Genomic DNA, 16585 nt, shown 5'->3' on the forward strand with positions numbered 1-16585 from the left:
GAGGTCCAGAAACTGTAAAGTCTTTTGTGATGAATGATATGGCCCAGAATGATGGAAGGCCCAGGGGTAGACATGCCCATGAACCATCCAAGTCCTCAGTGAATGTAATGAGATGACAGTGATGAGGATGCATGGTGCAGCGGAATAGAGGCCTCAGCGTAGCAACAGAAGTCAAGAATACAGGGGCAACAGCCTCTACAATCCACCCATTCACACTTTGTAATAGTAAAGAGAGCACCCTCCACTTGAAATAATCCCAAGGGAAGTGTGACTTAGAGCCAGATTCCAGTTAATGAAAAAATATTCAAGTTTATAAAGGAATAGGGAAGTGAGGTCTTTATAATGCAAAGAATTGGCAGGAAAGGTAGCAATGGGAAAATAAATTGGAGACATGAGGAGAGAGGGCTGATCACTGGACGGGCTTCTATTTTAGATGGTGGCAGGGATGAGAAGCAAAGTGAATTAAACCATCCTCAGTGTTCCAATTGGCACTCTGGAGTGAGTTTGTTACGAAGCAGAAGCTGAGCACTACCCAAGGCTAAATGTGCTTGAATTGTTCTCAGTTCCAAAGAGTATTAGTGAGAATCTGTTTTAGGTCTCAACAAAGCTTAGCCCCAAGTAGAGAGAATGGCAAGGGTAAGCCAGGAAGAAGACTGAAGTTGCCAGGGTCCAGGTGGCCTGTTTCAGCAGGGTGCAGCCTAGTATGAAGAAGAAACTGGCCTATGCTTTGAGTGGGGAGAAAGATTATGAAGACCAGGTCAATTCAGGAGGAGAGTGTCACAGTTAGGTCTGTGAAAATGTATCGGATACTCACCTTACCTTCACAGAGTTCGGCACTGAATAGAATGTCAAGATGCTGGTTTGGGGGACACACGAAAGTGCTTCCTGAACTGCACAATTCTGACCAAAGTGAAGGTAAGACAGTGGGTGACCTCTAATATGAATTTTAATGGCCAATGCTTAAAAAAGAGACTAGATATTCAATATAGTCTGTCTGTTCTCTCCTCAGGAGTACTGAATAGACTTTTCTATCACTGAATGGGGATTTGGACTACATGTCCGAAATCCATTTATATCTTACTCTTTAAATTCTATAAAAGTTTTATTAAGAAACATCCTTAAAACTCATCACCCCTCAAGGTGATGTGTTAAATATCTCATCTTAAATATCTTTGTATCCATATAAACTAACCCACACATCGTAGAAAAACAAGACTCAAAAAAGCTAAGTAACTAACATAAGGTCATACAAAGAACCGTAAAACCTGGATTACTTGATTTTAAATTGTGTTCTTTACCTGAAGTCTTCATCTGGGGTTCTGAAGTTTTTGTTTTTAAACTACAGAAAATTCCGACCACCTCTTATGTCTTACAACTCATCAGGGTTCCTTAACACAAGTTTCATCTGCCAGTATCACCAAGACATTCTTTTTTTATTATTATTTTTTTAAAGTTTTTTTTTTTTAGAGGGAGAAGAAACATCAATGTGAGATTGACTGCCTCCTGCATGCCCCCTACTGGGAATTGAGCCCACAACATGGGATGTGCCCTGACTGGGAATTGAACTAACAACCTCTTGGTGCATGGGGATGACGCCCAACCGAGCCACATGGGCCAGGGCACCTGAAGTATTTTTCCCAAGTTTATTCACACAATGCGGTATTTGGCTATATTCTTTGTATTGTTCTTTACTTATAACATGTGTGACTTCCCAATTAATGGCTAACCTTTCCATAAAGAGATTCTGGATTGTCAATTTATTGGTATCAATTACAGTGCCAAGGCTGCAAGAAATGCTTGATTTAAACTGGGCGAATCCCACACAATTTTTAAGAACAAAAGAATGTGTAACCTTATGAAAATTTCAGGTGTCTTTCTTTGTTGGCAAAAAAATTCTTCTCCAAATTAAGAGAACCAGACTTTCTCCTCCTTCCCACTAATACTCCTCCCCAACATATGCATACAGTCACACACTTCACGTTTGTGGACAATTCCACTGCAAGCAAACCTTAACATTTTCAGAAATGGTTGGATAGCCTGGTAACCTTGGCAATGAGGGGAAAGTGCTATTTACTTCTCTGAAGTAAGTTGCAGTTCAAAATAGTGTTAAGCATTAGGAGTCCAAGTAAAGTACAGCTGACTTCTGAATAATGCTGGGGTTAGAGGTGCCCACCCCCTGTGCAGTTAAATAGCTATACATAACTTTTGACTCCCCCAAAACTTAACACATACTCTGTGCGTTATATATATTATATACTGTGTTCTTATAATAAAGCTAAAGAAATTATTAAGAAACTAAGGAAAATACATGTACAATATTTGTTGAAAAAAATCTGTGTATAAGTGGACCCGTACAATTCAAACCCATGTTGTTCAATGGTCAACTGTATTTCCTCATTTTCCAAATTACTGGTTTGCTTCAAATGAATAAATTGTTCAAGAATCAAAGGTGGGGAAATGTCTGCTGGTCATCACTGGATTCTTGCCGAAAATAGATGAAATCTTCAGAAATCCTCCAACTTCACACTTTCTGAGAATACTATTATTAGAAATGCAGTAGGTTAATCACACTACTGATCATATTTGAGGCCTGTTTTTATTTTATAGAGAGCAAATGCAATATTAGAAACTGGTTTGGCACAGGTTAGAAGTGGCTCTCAAATACTTGCTAGTTTTCCTCAGGATCATTAGTATGTCATTAACTAAAATTTACCTTTACTTGGTTACCATATAGAGTTGCCACCAATGTAAATGACGGAGTAGGGGGAACCTGAGCACACACAAAAATGTTCTTTATTTTTTAGATGTAATGCAGATAACCATATCTAATATTCTTTCAGAGAACAAAAAAATGCAAAACATGCTATAAAAAAAGAAATCTGGTTATACTTTTCATAAGGCACCACCAAAAACCCTGGCAAATTAAAATCCATATTATATTTAAGTGTCTCACTAGTAGATAAATAAATATATAAGGGAATAACCAATGAAGGGTCTTGAGGTTTACAAAAGACATTTCTGTTCAGATATCTTGGAGTACTGCAAAAGTAATAATAAGCAGGATACATCTTTAAAAACCCATCCTAACCTTTCCCAGTGCATATCATTCATTGCATAGTGGTGACTGGATATGATCCAATCCAGAAGACTGCAATTCCAAAATTTATTAACATCCATTCTTTCCTTCTCATGCTGTAAATACCAGTTGACACACCCATATCCAAAAGTAATGATATACTTTAACTAAAAAAAAAAAAAAGAGGGGCACAGCAAATCAATTGCCCACTCTTTAAATTTTATACTTAAGGACCTACTGTAAAATCAACTTACTTACACACCTGTTCAAACATAAACCTTTACTGAACCTGGTTATACATGGGACTTTAACAGCTTAATTTTCCCACAATTTACAAATCCCACTCCAAATTGTCACCTTTTCCTTTAAAAGATAAATAATCTCACCCTTTAAAAGAAGGGCTTTTGATTATAGAATCAAAATATTGACAAGCAGGGAGTTTCTTTCACTCAAAAAGTTAAGAAAAACAAATTTTTTAGATACTTGCTAAAGACAAAAGCAGAGAAGTACAGAAGTGAAGCACAGGAAAAACTGTGCTAATATTATAAGTCTGTTAGCCTTTGCTAGGGTTTTTATTATTGACGTATATTGTGGGGAATCAGATTTAAGGTTTGCCTTTTCAATTATTCAAAGTATGATATACAGTAATTTGTAATTTTATTGAGGCACAAATTTGAATCATGCAGTGCAAAGTTGCAGCAACTTAGGGAGCCTAGCGCCTACATCTCAACATGGCTTTGTTGCAGTAACTGTCAAAGTGAAATACACAATGCCCCTTGTTTCCCAAAAAAGAAAGCCACTGTCAATGCTTCAGTTGTACTTGTAAATTTGGGGATTTGCATAGTTCTAATTACCCACCCTTTGAGACGATCAAAAACCTAACATTTGTTCATTCTATAACCTAGATAAGTGCCCTTAGCAGGAACCGAACCCGGGTCTCTCTGGACCGCAGGCTGATGCTCTAACCGCTGAGCCAAACCGGCCAGGGCTTAAGTCCGTTTTAATATAAAATGTTACAATACTGAAGAATGGAATAAGTTGTAAATAGTAATTTCCTCTAACTAAAAATAATGTTTTGTTAGCATCAGAATTTCTTTAAATAAATGAATCTATTAATTCCAAAATATTTGTATGTTAATTTTTCTTTCTCTTCTCTCTGAAAAAAACTAGTTTCACCTGTTCATCTCAGCCTATGTCTAAATCTATGGTCAAGAGTCAAAGCAAATCCTCTGTTACTTTCAAATACAGAAAATCCTACAGTAGCCATTAAAGTATTGTTTCAAAGTGTCAGAAGAAAAACAGGAAGCTATTATTCATGGCTGGAGACTGTCCTGCATTTTTCTTTCAGGTCTCTAGCAGGCAAATGTTGTATTAAGAACATAAAGCATTCCTTAAACAGCCACCTATATCCATCTACCATATTCCAAGAAACAAAGCACCTTAGCCATCTTTCTTAGCATCCTATGCCGCTCCACTGACGTTGAGTAGATAACGGGTGACTAGGAAGGAAAAATGGGATATTTTTTAACGTACTCTAGTCATCACTTAAAATTGCATTCAATTTTTAACCCACAAGTATTTGAGAATTTTTACAGAGAAGGCCAAAAGGCAAAAAATATTGTGCTTTCTTCTAGAACATCAACCAAATGACATTCTTAGTATCTTTATAGTTTGGCAAAACTAAAGCTTATGAAATTGGTTAGTTATCCTGCAATATCCACTGAAATCTTAAATCATACACACACCTGAGACAAGATTCTCAAGACACACGCACAGCAACAACCCTTATGAACCTGTTAACAGGTCAAAACACTTGAAATGTTACAGATTAAGGGAAGAGTGACTGAAAAATAGGTAGTGTTGAAACATACAGCATTTACAAAAACTGGACTTTATAGAAAAGCTTTTTGTGTTTTTTTAGTAAGATGCCGTTTGAGTTGAATCTCACACCCACTCAGACTGTGACTGGACAGCACATTTCACTTCTAGTTACTAGAAGACGTTTCTTTCAAACCAACTGGTGTGAAATGGGAAAGAGATTAGAAGCTATTCTTTAGGTCCACCCTGCTCCTGCCCCCTTTAAAAGTAAAACTGATGAATTTCAGTCAAACAAAATTTTAAAATCAAATTAAAGGGACACAGGATAGTAAAGACAAAACACTATTTTTACTTTGTTTTGTTTTTTTTTTCTTTAAAAAATTAGTCCCCTTCTAATAAGAGTTTCCATACAGTTCACCTAATACCTTAACAAGAACAGAGAACACAACAGGAGGGAAGAGGACACAGCACCATAGTTTCAAACATTCACATACAGAAACAAAACAAAACAGCCATCATAGATATAGTAAGACCAAGTTTCCCAACAGACAGGGACAAGTCCCAATGCACAAAGAAAATATAATTATTTATTTGAACAAAAACAAAACGGAAGATCTGGTTAGGCTGGGATGGAGGAGGAAGTGCTAACTCCTTGTACTACAAGGAGGAATGGGATCTCTTTATTAAAAAGCAAAAAAGAGTAAGCAAGCCCCCAAATGGATTTCTGCTGCTGGAACTCTGTCATATGCTGCTGGTAACAGTAAATATATATATTTATATATTCATATATGTATATTAAAAAAGGAAAAATAATCTATTTATAGAACAGTCAGTAGTCAGAGACATTTAGAAAAAAGTAAAAACAAGTCCTTTTTTCTTTTTAAAAAAATGGATTTACTAAAACAACTTCATCACCCAGCGTTCCTACAATCCCACATCCTCTGATGAAGCCATTATTCAACAGCATCTGGTGTGGGCCACAATCAGAACTTGCCAGTACTTGAAACAGCAGACATTGGCGTCAGGGCTGCAAGGCAAAAAGTTATTTGCTGGTCTTGCTCATGGCCATGCCTGAAGCCTGGTGGTATCTAGTATACTTGTGAATGAAGGTTTCCCCAAAAAGCATGCATCACTGTGGCTCAGTAAAACATTAACTTGTCTTTTCTTTTACAGAAGCCTGAAACCATATACTTGCTCTTCTCTAACATGTAGACCCAAGATAACAAGACTTCTCTAAGCCAAAACAGGCTCCCTGCCTTGAAATAAGAAAAGCTCTTCTTCCCAGAACACAATCTAGTCAGATTTCTCAACTACAAGACATCCCCCTCCTTAGGAAGATATCTGCCTCTCATGTGGGATTTTCTTCTTGGTGCAAACAAGCACAAGTAGCTAAGGTCTAGACTGTGCTACCATCCCATGACTTCTAACAGGAGTTAACTTTGGCCCTGTTCCTCTCCTAGTTGTATTTGTAGGGCATTAAATGCCAGGTAATTGTGGGGGGCAAGTTGTACTCTGACTCCTCTTAACTATCCTAACTAAGGAGATCCAAATCAGCACTGTCAGATGGTGCTATCTCTAGTTGGTAAACCTCTAATTAATATCAACTGGCCATAAGACACATCCTACATTCCCTGATGGCACACCAATGTATTAATCCCAACTAGCCACCCTGGAGCTCAATCAAATGCCTGGCCTTAATGTAACAAACCATACTCAAAGGAGACATGAACTGAAACATTGGCTGCTGTACCAAAGAAGACACCCTCTGCACAGATGTGTTGATAGAGAATGTAGATCACACAGACCATGCAAAGAGGAAGTCAACTACAAGGACTTTCTCTGAAGGCCATTCGTCTTTGGAAGCAACACTGTGAGTGGATCTAAACCACTCAACGTTATGACTAAGGTCTTAATGTGGTCCATTTTCCCATATCCCAAACTAACTCATTATCTGCTAACTGGTCTCCTTAAGATCCTCCACTGGTATTTTGTAGCTCATTATGAAGGAAGAAGCTGGTGCTTGACCTGGGCTATCTGGCCCTTGCTTCTTTGCACAGTTTATACAGATGTAATCTTCATTTTCAGCCATTTCTGGAGATACTCCCACACAAACTTGATGAAACCACTCATCACAGCCACCATCACATTGTACCCAGTCCACCTGTAGGAGACAAGATTGGGAAATGTTTAGATTACATAATCACTAGGCCTGAAATAAAAAGCAAACCAAAGAGCTTTCTTGGTTTTAATGATAGCAACAATTGGGATGTCCAGAGATAGACAATGATTTCTTATGGGGTTCTTTTCTAAAGAAAGAAACTGGTAAGCCAATACCTTCAACTTATATTTTACCAAAGTATGTCCACAAAATTAGGCCTCTTAGGTACTGCATTACCTCATAAATAGCTGATTCTCCTCGGAAGGCAGAAACATGTTTGAGAAAAACTTGACAAAAAAGAAACGTCTAATAGAGCAGCCAAGTAGTTTTAGCTAGTATTAACAATTTCTAGGCAATGCAATTATCAGCCAAGAAAGGAAGACTACAACAATGTGAAGGCAATCCTGTCTATTAGCTTTATTTCAAAGAGATAAGCCAAAGTACTAAGAGCATTAAATACCTTTTTAGAAAAGCAGTCACATAGGCCACTTTTAAAACTAATATTTTTTATTCTTCTCTTCTTCCGTTACAAATACAACTCCCTATAAAAAGTTAGCAAATATCAGATAAATACAAATTAACCAATTAAAACAGTGAAAGACACAGGTCAATATTCTGGTGTTTAAAATTAAAGTCTAGATAACTGCTAGGTCAATGGCAAATGCCAGGCAAACTGTGACCCTTCAGAGAATATTGTGATCGGAGACTAGAGGCACTGTTATTTGGTGACTTTAAGCCTTGGGCCTAGAGTTAATAAAGGTGATTTTCGGCTTTTCTATTTGCAGGGTGATTGTGGTAGTTTTTAAAGCTGATGTCATGGCAGATGCAGTACACACTACAGAAGCTGATCATTTCACTTGGCAACACAGGAAGCCACTTAAAACAATGAGCTTTATCAGATATCAGAGCAAGGTAAGGAGTATAAAGTGATTAAATCAGCACAGTTCACAAGAAAGAACAGGGGAAGAAAGTTTTGGCTAGGTAAACGAGTTTCAAGGAAAGTAAGTAGTTTTCAAAATTAATTTCCATGTACTATAAAAAAATTGTCAAAACTATGATAATTGTGTTAGTAGTTTTAGAGTTATAATAAAGGATGGGAGAAATCATTTGTCAAAATAATCTTTCTGCTTTCATTGTTCCTATGCTATCTAGAGTTCTAGAGTTTAAGAAGCTATGTTTTGTAGTATAAAAATTACTGAATTTGCCCTGGCTGATTTGGCTCAGCGGCAGAGCGGCAGCCTGTGGTCCAGAGAGACCTGGGTTCGGTTCCTGCTAAGGGCACGTACCTCGGTTGCAGTTTGTCCCCGGCCCTGGTTGGGTCATGTAGGTGGCAGCCACTCGATGTGTCCCTTTCACGTCGATGTTTCTCTCTCTCTCTCTCTCCCTCCCCTTCTATCTGAACAAAAAATGGAAAAATATCCTTGGGTGAGGATAAAAATAAATAAATAAAAATAAAAATTACTGAATTCAGCCAGGAGTTCTGATGTGTATAATTTGAGGCAAGTCATTTAATCCCATTAAAGCTCAATTTCCTCATTTAGAAAATGAAGATAACATCTTTTTATTTTTTTCTTTATTGATTTTAGAGAGAGGGGGAGAGAGAAACATCAATGAGAGAGAACATCAATTGGCCACCTCCTGCATGCCCCACACTGGGGATCAGGCCCACAACCTGGGCATGTGCCCTGACCAGGAATTAAACCGGTGACCTCTTGGTGCATGGGTTGATGCTCAACTACTGAGCCACACTGGCCAGGTGGAGATAACATCTTTATAGAATTATTTAGAGGAACAAATGAAATAATATATGGCAAAACACCTAGTTACTGCCTGGGATCCTACAGGCAGTTTTTTTTTTCTTTTTTAATCCTCACCCGAGCATATTTTTCCATTTTTGTTCAGATAGAGTGGGAGGGAGAGAGAGAGAAACATCAATTTGAGAGAGGCACAATGACTGGTTGCCTCCCTCACAACCCCGACCAGGGCCGGGGATGACCTGCAACCGAGGTACGTGCCATCGACCAGAATTGAACCTGTGACTCATTGGTCTATAGGCTGATGCTCCGCTGAGCCAAACCGGTCAGGGCCTGCAGGCATTTTTTAATATCAGTTTCATGGCTCTCCTCCTTATCTTACCTTTCGCAAAACTGTTGCATCTTGAAATAACTGCTTGCAGCAGCACTACCTCTCAAAATGTGTAGACCACTTACATCTCAGTGGCCTGTCGTGTTTGCTAAAACTGTAGCTCAGACTCATCCCAAACCTACAGACTCAAAATATCTTAGGGTACAAACCAACAGACAACATTTTTGATCAGCCCCCAGGTAATTCTTACATATTCTAAATTTGATCATCACTGGCATTTTGTGATACTGCTTTCCATAAACGAGAGCAACTGAACAATTCCTTCCTAAAATAAATTCTGGGTTCTTGTATAATATTTAGCTCCTGAAGTCTGCAATAAAGAAAATAGTAAATTGCCCTGGCCAGTTTGGCTCAGCGGTTAAGAGCGTCGGCCTGCGGTCCGGAGAGACCCGGGTTCGGTTCCCGCTATGGGCACGTACCTTGGTTGCAGTGTGTCCCCGGCCCTGGTTGGGTCGTGTGGGTGGCAACCACTCGATGTGTCGCTTTCACGTCGATGTTTCTCTCTGTCTCTCTCCCTCCCACTCTATCTGAACAAAATATCGAAAAATGTCCTCGGGTGAGGATAAAAAAAAAAAAAAAAAAAAGAAAATAGTAAATCAAAATGTTCCTAGTGTGGCAAACTATATCAGAGACAGAAAAGGGAGATAAAAACTTCTGTGCAAAAAAATAAAAATAAAGCTCCTATAAGCAGGTGAAAGTTTATAAAGTGCTAATTTAGTAGTAGGTGAACTCAGGATAAGTATTTTGGCTATTTGGAGGTGGCAAAGGGAATTGGAAAAATAAACTGTATTTCTTTGAGCTGCCCAGATTTGAGATATTATCCTGCTTATGATGCCACCCCTGACCCAACAGATAACTCTACTCCTATCTTCAAACCTCTTAATCCACTCCAGTCCCATTCATGATAAGAAAGTTGCCAATTTATCTGTATTTGCCCCCAAGAAAAATGGTCTCATGTCTTTTAAAACCTAGTTCTACATTACAGTCACTAGCTTTCAGTTTCCCAAAATTAAATCTATCATTCTCTTTCAAATAAGGAAGACAGCCCTGGTTGGTGTGGCTCAGAGACTAAAGCATCGGACTACACACCAAGGGACCTCGGATTCAGTTCCTAGTCAAGGGCATGTACCTGGGTGCAGGCTCGAACCCTGGCCACAATCGGCATGCATGCAGGAAGCAACCAATAGATATGATGTGTGCCTCTCACATCGATGCCCATCCCCTAACCTTCCACTAAAAATCAATAGAAAAAATAATAAGGACGACAACATTTTCCCTTTTATGATTTTGGATAGAGGTCCATTCCAAGGCCTACCTCTCCAACGGACCAAAGAGTTGCGTGTTTGATTCCAGTCAAGGGCACGTACCTTGGTTGTGGTTGGTCCCCAGCCCTGGTCGGAGTCATGCAAGAAACAACCAATCAGTGTGTCGCTCTCATACTGATGTTTTCTCTCTCTCCCTCTACCTCTCCCTCCCACTCTATCAGAAAAATCAATGAAAAAATATCCTTGGGTGAGGATTTAAAAAGAAAAGAAAAGGCCCTCAGGATCAAAAAGTAAACTCAAGTTTGGAATGTCGACGGAATCCACAGAAGATTTTGCCACATGGGTGATAGACTATGTAGCAACCTGAAAACTCAAGAATACAGAATATGGCTTATTGTATATTAAGTTCTAATAGTCATTTCCCCTTTCATTACCTGTGGAGAATGTACTATAAACTTATAATTATTTTTAAAAAATTTCAGAGCAATGAGCTGTTTAAATATTAACTAATAAGCCCGGCTGGTGTGGCTCAGTGGATGGGCATCAAGCCATGCACCAAGAGGTTGCCAGTTCAATTCCCGGTCCAGGCACATGCCCAGGTTGTGGGCCAAATCCCCAGTGGGGGGCATGCAGGAGGTGGCCAATCAATGTACTCTCTTGTTGACGTTTCTATCCCTCTCCCTCTCCCATCCTCTCTCTAAAATCAATAATGAAAAAAAATTTTTTTAAATAGCCCTGGCCGGCCCTGGCCAGTTTGGCTCAGCGGTTGGAGCGTCGGCCTGCGGTACAGAGAGACCCGGGTTCAGTTCCCGCTAAGGGCACGTACCTCGGTTGCAATTTGTCCCCGGCCCTGGTTGGTCGTGCGGGTGGCAGCCACTCGATGTGTCCCTTCATGTCGATGTTTCTCTCTCTCTCTCTTCCTCTCTCTCCCTCCTGCTCTATCTGAACAAAAAATGGAAAAATGTCCTCGGGTGAGGATAAAAAAATAATAATAAATAGCCCTGGCCGGTTTTGCTCAATGGTTAGAGCATCAGCCCGAGGACCAATGAGTTGCGGGTTTAATTCCAGCCAAGGGCACGTACCTTGGTTGCAGTTTATCCCTGGCCCTGGTTGGATCCTCTGGAGGCAAACAGTCGATGTGATTCTATCACAGTGTTGTCTCTGTCTCTCTCTCCCATTCTACCTGATGATAAATAGAAAAGCATCCTCGGGTGAGGAATATAAAAAAATTAAATAAATAAATATATAAATATTAACTAATAAGAGGTTTAACATTATAGAACAAATAGGTTACTGAGTTTGAATTTTGGGAAATGTGTATTTAAAAGAGAAATATATTGTCTGGTCAGTGTGGTTCAGCGGTTGAGTGTCCACCCATGCACCAAGAGGTCGCCAGTTCGATTACCGGTCAGGGCACATGCCCAGGTTGTGGACCAAATCCCCGGTGGGGGGCATGCAGGAGGCAGCCAATCGATGTTCTCTCTCATTGATGTTTCTATCTCTCTCTCCCTCTCCCATCCTCTCTCTCTTTCTAATATCAATAAAGGAAAAAAAATTTAAACACATTATAAAAATTCATATTTACTTTTTTTTTAATGTGAGCTAATGACAGGTTAAGGCACATACTGCTCATTTTTGTATATGTTTTAACAGTTTTAAACAGGCAATTTCTCTGAGTGTTAAATCACCATTTACTCTATCACACTATTGGTAACTTTCTGGATTTCTTAAAAAATAACATGTTAGGAGCAAGTCCTAGGGCTCATTTAATAATACTGATTATATCTTTTCTATTTATTTATTTATTTATTTTTAAATCCTCACCTGAGGATATGTGTTTTTTGTTTTTGTTTTCACCCCACTGATTTGAGAGAGAAAGGAAGGGTGAGAAAGAAATATTGATGTGAGAAACATTGGTTGTTTTGCCTCCCACACACACCCAACTGGGGATCAAACGCCACAACCTGGGTATGTATGTGCTCTGACTGGGAATTGAACCTGCCACCTTTTGGTGTATAGGACAATGCTCCAACTGAGTCACCCGGCTAGAATAATAACAATCATATCTTAACACTTACATTGCATTTTTTTTTTTTTTAATCCTCACCCGAGGATATTCTTCCACCCTTTGTTCAGATAGAGTGGGAGGGAGAGAGAGGAAGGGAGAGAAAGAGAGAAACATCGACGCGAAGGGACACATCGAGTGGCTGCCACCCGCACGACCAACCAGGGCCGGGGACAAACTGCAACCGAAGTACATGCTCTTAGCGGGAACCGAACCCGGGTCTCTCGGGACCACAGGCCGACGCTCTAACCGCTGAGCCAAAATGGCCAGGGCTACATTGCATTTTTTATTAACAAGTGCTTTTGTAGATATTATCTCACCTATTCTCTCATAACCCTGAGAATGAGCAAATTAATTTAAAATTTTTATGCCCTGGCCAGTGTGGCTCAGTTGGTTGGGTATGTCCCGCACTGAAAGGTTGCTGGTTCAATTCCTGGTCAGGGCACAGGCCCAAGCTATGGGGTAGATACCCAGCAGGAGGCAGCCAATCGATGTTTCTCTCTCTCTCTCTCTCTCTAAAAAAATCAATTTTTAAAAAAAGTATTATAGCCCTGGCCAGTGTGGCTTGGCAGTTAGAGCGTTGGCCCACAGATCAATGAGTCCTGGGTTTGATTTCAACAAAGGGCACATAACTCGATTGCAGTTCATCCCCAGCCCTAGTTGCGGTCATGTGGGAGGCAACCAATTGATGTGTCTTTCTCGCATTGATGTTTCTCTCTATCTCTTTCTTCCTCCCTTCCTCCCTCCCCCTCTATCTGAAGATAAATGGAGAAATATCCTCAGGTGAAGATTTAAAAAAAAAAGTATTATAAAAGTGTTATAACAGATGGAAAAAAAAAACTGTGTGTAGTGTTTATATGTTACAGGAAGATAATAATAAATGAACTAAGCCATATATAAAACACTGAGCAGAGAGAGGAGATTATTAAGTGAAAAGAGAAAAAAAGAGAGGATAAAAGGTTTATATGATGGACACAAACACTGTAAGGATAATAGGAAAGCTTGAAAATGAAACACCATCTTTTGCTGTCAGTTCCAAAACTGCCATAAAATTAGTTCAAGAAGAAAGAAAAATGAGAAGGTTCTGCCAACACTGAGTTGCTAATACCCAATGAGAAAGAGTTAACCTTTCATCAGCTTCTTTAATAAACAAACTCAGATGAGAATAAATTCAAAATGAAAGATAAAAACAATACACACATATATACCTACTAAAATGCTTTAAAATATTTACAGTATATAAAAATGCTTATGAAATTAATAAAGATTCAGAAGTGAATAAATAGTATGACATGATATGAAGTAAACTATATGAAAAAAGGAATGGAGGGGAACACAAAAAAATATAACTATTGTCCTTAGAAGGTCAGACTATATATTATACTATATATTCATTTTCCAAAAATGAGTGAAACATTTTTAATAAGCATAATTTAAATGTAAGTGTTATTAAGTTTTGGAATGTGTTTCTCTACTTATATCTCAATTTAAGGATGAGGTGAGAATTAGTGGAAAGAACCTGGTCCATGGGGTCAGGTAAGGGCTCTACTTTTGATTTTGCCATTAATTAGCTCTGTGACTTTGGTCACATCATTTATAAAATAAAGAACCCTGGACAAGGTGACCTCTTCAAGCTCTAACGATATCTGACTGAGGGAAGTGAGGGAATAATAATGCAGTTGTATGTGTTCTGTTCATGTATTCAAATTGAGGAGCAATTAAAATTCTAAATACCAAGTGGTATACTACTGAGTATAATAAAATTAGAACTATTAATTTACTAATAATCTCAATAAGAGCTGTAATAGATGCCTCCAGTCATTTTATGAACTGAGCTTTTTCATAAAGTCCACTGATCTTTCTCAAAACATCAATATTACCTAAAGAATGGCCACGACATATAATTACTATACTTAATAGGACTAAAATTTTAAACATTACCTTTAGAAGCCTTGTTTTTCACAAGGGATTTCAAAAAATCATATTCCATTGAGGAAAGTAAACACAGGCCTGAGTGTGGACAAGACACAGACTGAAAAGGGAAGATTTAACCCCTAGTTTTAGATCATTAGAACAAATCTTAATGCAATTTGCCAGAAGTCTTAGCTAATACTGGCCCAGGACTTTTTCAGGCCACTGTGGCTAACTATCGAAGTACTTAGTTCTCTGACTGACCCTATAGGGAAGGCGTAAGACTATTCAAAAACTTTTTCTGCCAACTGTATATGAAATACACTGCCGCCCCGGGTTATCCCATAGCTCCTCTCTGCTCTTGCCTCATTATGTTCACCAAAAATATGATTTTTAAAATACAACATTTCTATTAAGTATAATGACCTAAGAGCCTCATAATTCAAAACAGTTTAAAGAAACTGTAGAAAACATATTATTTCAGAAGCCCGGACTGTAGGATCAAAACCAGACTATCATTACATTAAACATACATCTCCATGCCTGTAGCTCCTTGTCCTCTCTCATACTTGCCTACGCCTTGTTAGAACTCACCTTGTCTTTGCAGGGCCTTTGGCAGTTTTGTGCTGCACACACAGCATTCTCGTCATCAGATTCCTCTGCTCCTGACCAGTCATACTTTGAGGGGATGTCTAGCACTTTTCTTTCTCTCTTTTTCTCAGTGTTCTCTTTCACAAGTTCAACTTTGGCTGCAGCAGCCTTCTCCTTCTTTTTCTTTCTCTCTTCCTCTTTTGCTAGTTTCTTTGCCAGTTTGTTCAGCTCCTTTGATTTTTCTGCACTTAATTTTAATTTCTTCTTTTTAGGCTTATCCATTTTCTTTAACTCCTTGGACTTCTGTTTTCCTTCACCAAAAAGTTGTTCTACTTTTTCTAGCTTCCGTTTCCGTTTCTTCTCTGAAGAGTCCTTTCCTTTTATTTTTAATGGTTTCTCTTCCATGCTGTCATCCTTCAAAAATATAAAATTAGAAACACTTTTCAGGCAAGACATTAAAAAACAGTTTTAGTCTCTTATGTGAGGTATCTTGAATGGTCAAATTATATAGACACAAAGTATAGAAGTTACTGGGGGAGAAAAAAATGGGATTTATTGTTTAATAGGTACAGAATTTCTGTTTGGGATGTTTAAAAAGTTCTGGAAATCATTGCATAACACTGTGAATGTAATTAATACAACTGAATTGTATACTTAAGTAGTTATAATGGTAAATGTTGTATTGTGTTCATTATGCCACAATAAATATTCTAAATATATTTTTAAAACATTTTAAGAAGGCAAATATAATAATATTCAATGAAGACAATCAATAGTAGAAAATAAGGGCAAGTCCTAAATAAAATATCTTCACTTATTTTTAGCATGCTAGAGGAAAAAAGGGCAAAACATTTCCTCATTAGCATACATTAATACAATCTCTAGCATCACTGTTTAAGATGAAAACATACAGCCCTGACCAGTTTGGTTCAGCAGTCAAGCGTCGGCCCTCAGATAAAAGAGGTTCAATTCTCTGTCAAGGTATATATGGGGAGGCAACAAATCAATGTTTCTCCCTCTCTCCTTCCCTCCCTTCTGCTCTATCTAAAAATAAATGGAATAAAAAAATATCCTTGGGTGAGGATTAACCTAAAAAAAAAAAAGAAAACAGCCCATGCCAGTGTGGCTCAGTGTTTAGAGCATTGGCCCATGGGTTCAATTCCAGTCAAGGGCACATACCTCAGTTGCAGTTCGTCCCCAGCCCTGGTCGGGGTTGTACAGAAGGCAACCAGTTGATGTGTCCCTCTAATGTCGATGTTTCTGTCTCTCTCTCCCCTCCCTCCCACTCTATCTGAAGATACATAGAAAAATATAGAGTATTAAAAACAAAGATGAAGAAGAAGTATTTTAAAAGAGGTCAAGATGGCGGCGTAGGTGAGCGCAGTATCACGTCCTCCCACAACCACATCCAAGTTACAACAAAACTACAGAACAACCACCATTCAAAACCGCCTGAAATCAAGCTGAATGGAAGTCCTACAACTACGGAATTAAAGAAGCTGCATCGAGACTGGTAGGAGGGGCAGAGGCGTGATGGGCTGGTCCCACACCCACGT

General features: G+C 38.7%; 1 protein-coding gene across 2 annotated transcripts in view; it reads right to left on the reverse strand.

Moving 5' to 3' along the window:
- Positions 1-5274: 5274 nt before the first annotated feature.
- KDM5A (lysine demethylase 5A) overlaps positions 5275-16585 on the reverse strand; it is a 110869-nt gene continuing 99558 nt past the window's right edge. The window contains exons 27-28 of one of the 2 annotated variants that reach the window (XM_036252915.1): positions 15033-15443; positions 5275-7055 (exon numbers count right to left, since the gene is read on the reverse strand). In XM_036252915.1, the coding sequence (XP_036108808.1) occupies positions 6849-7055; positions 15033-15443 (618 nt within the window). In that variant the 3' untranslated portion in view covers positions 5275-6848. The remainder of the gene's footprint in view (positions 7056-15032; positions 15444-16585) is intronic. The other variant, XM_036252916.1, reaches the window with a different exon arrangement.

The sequence above is a fragment of the Molossus molossus genome, unplaced genomic scaffold, assembly GCF_014108415.1.
Source record: "Molossus molossus isolate mMolMol1 unplaced genomic scaffold, mMolMol1.p scaffold_m16_p_10, whole genome shotgun sequence".
Classification (NCBI taxonomy): domain Eukaryota; kingdom Metazoa; phylum Chordata; class Mammalia; order Chiroptera; family Molossidae; genus Molossus; species Molossus molossus.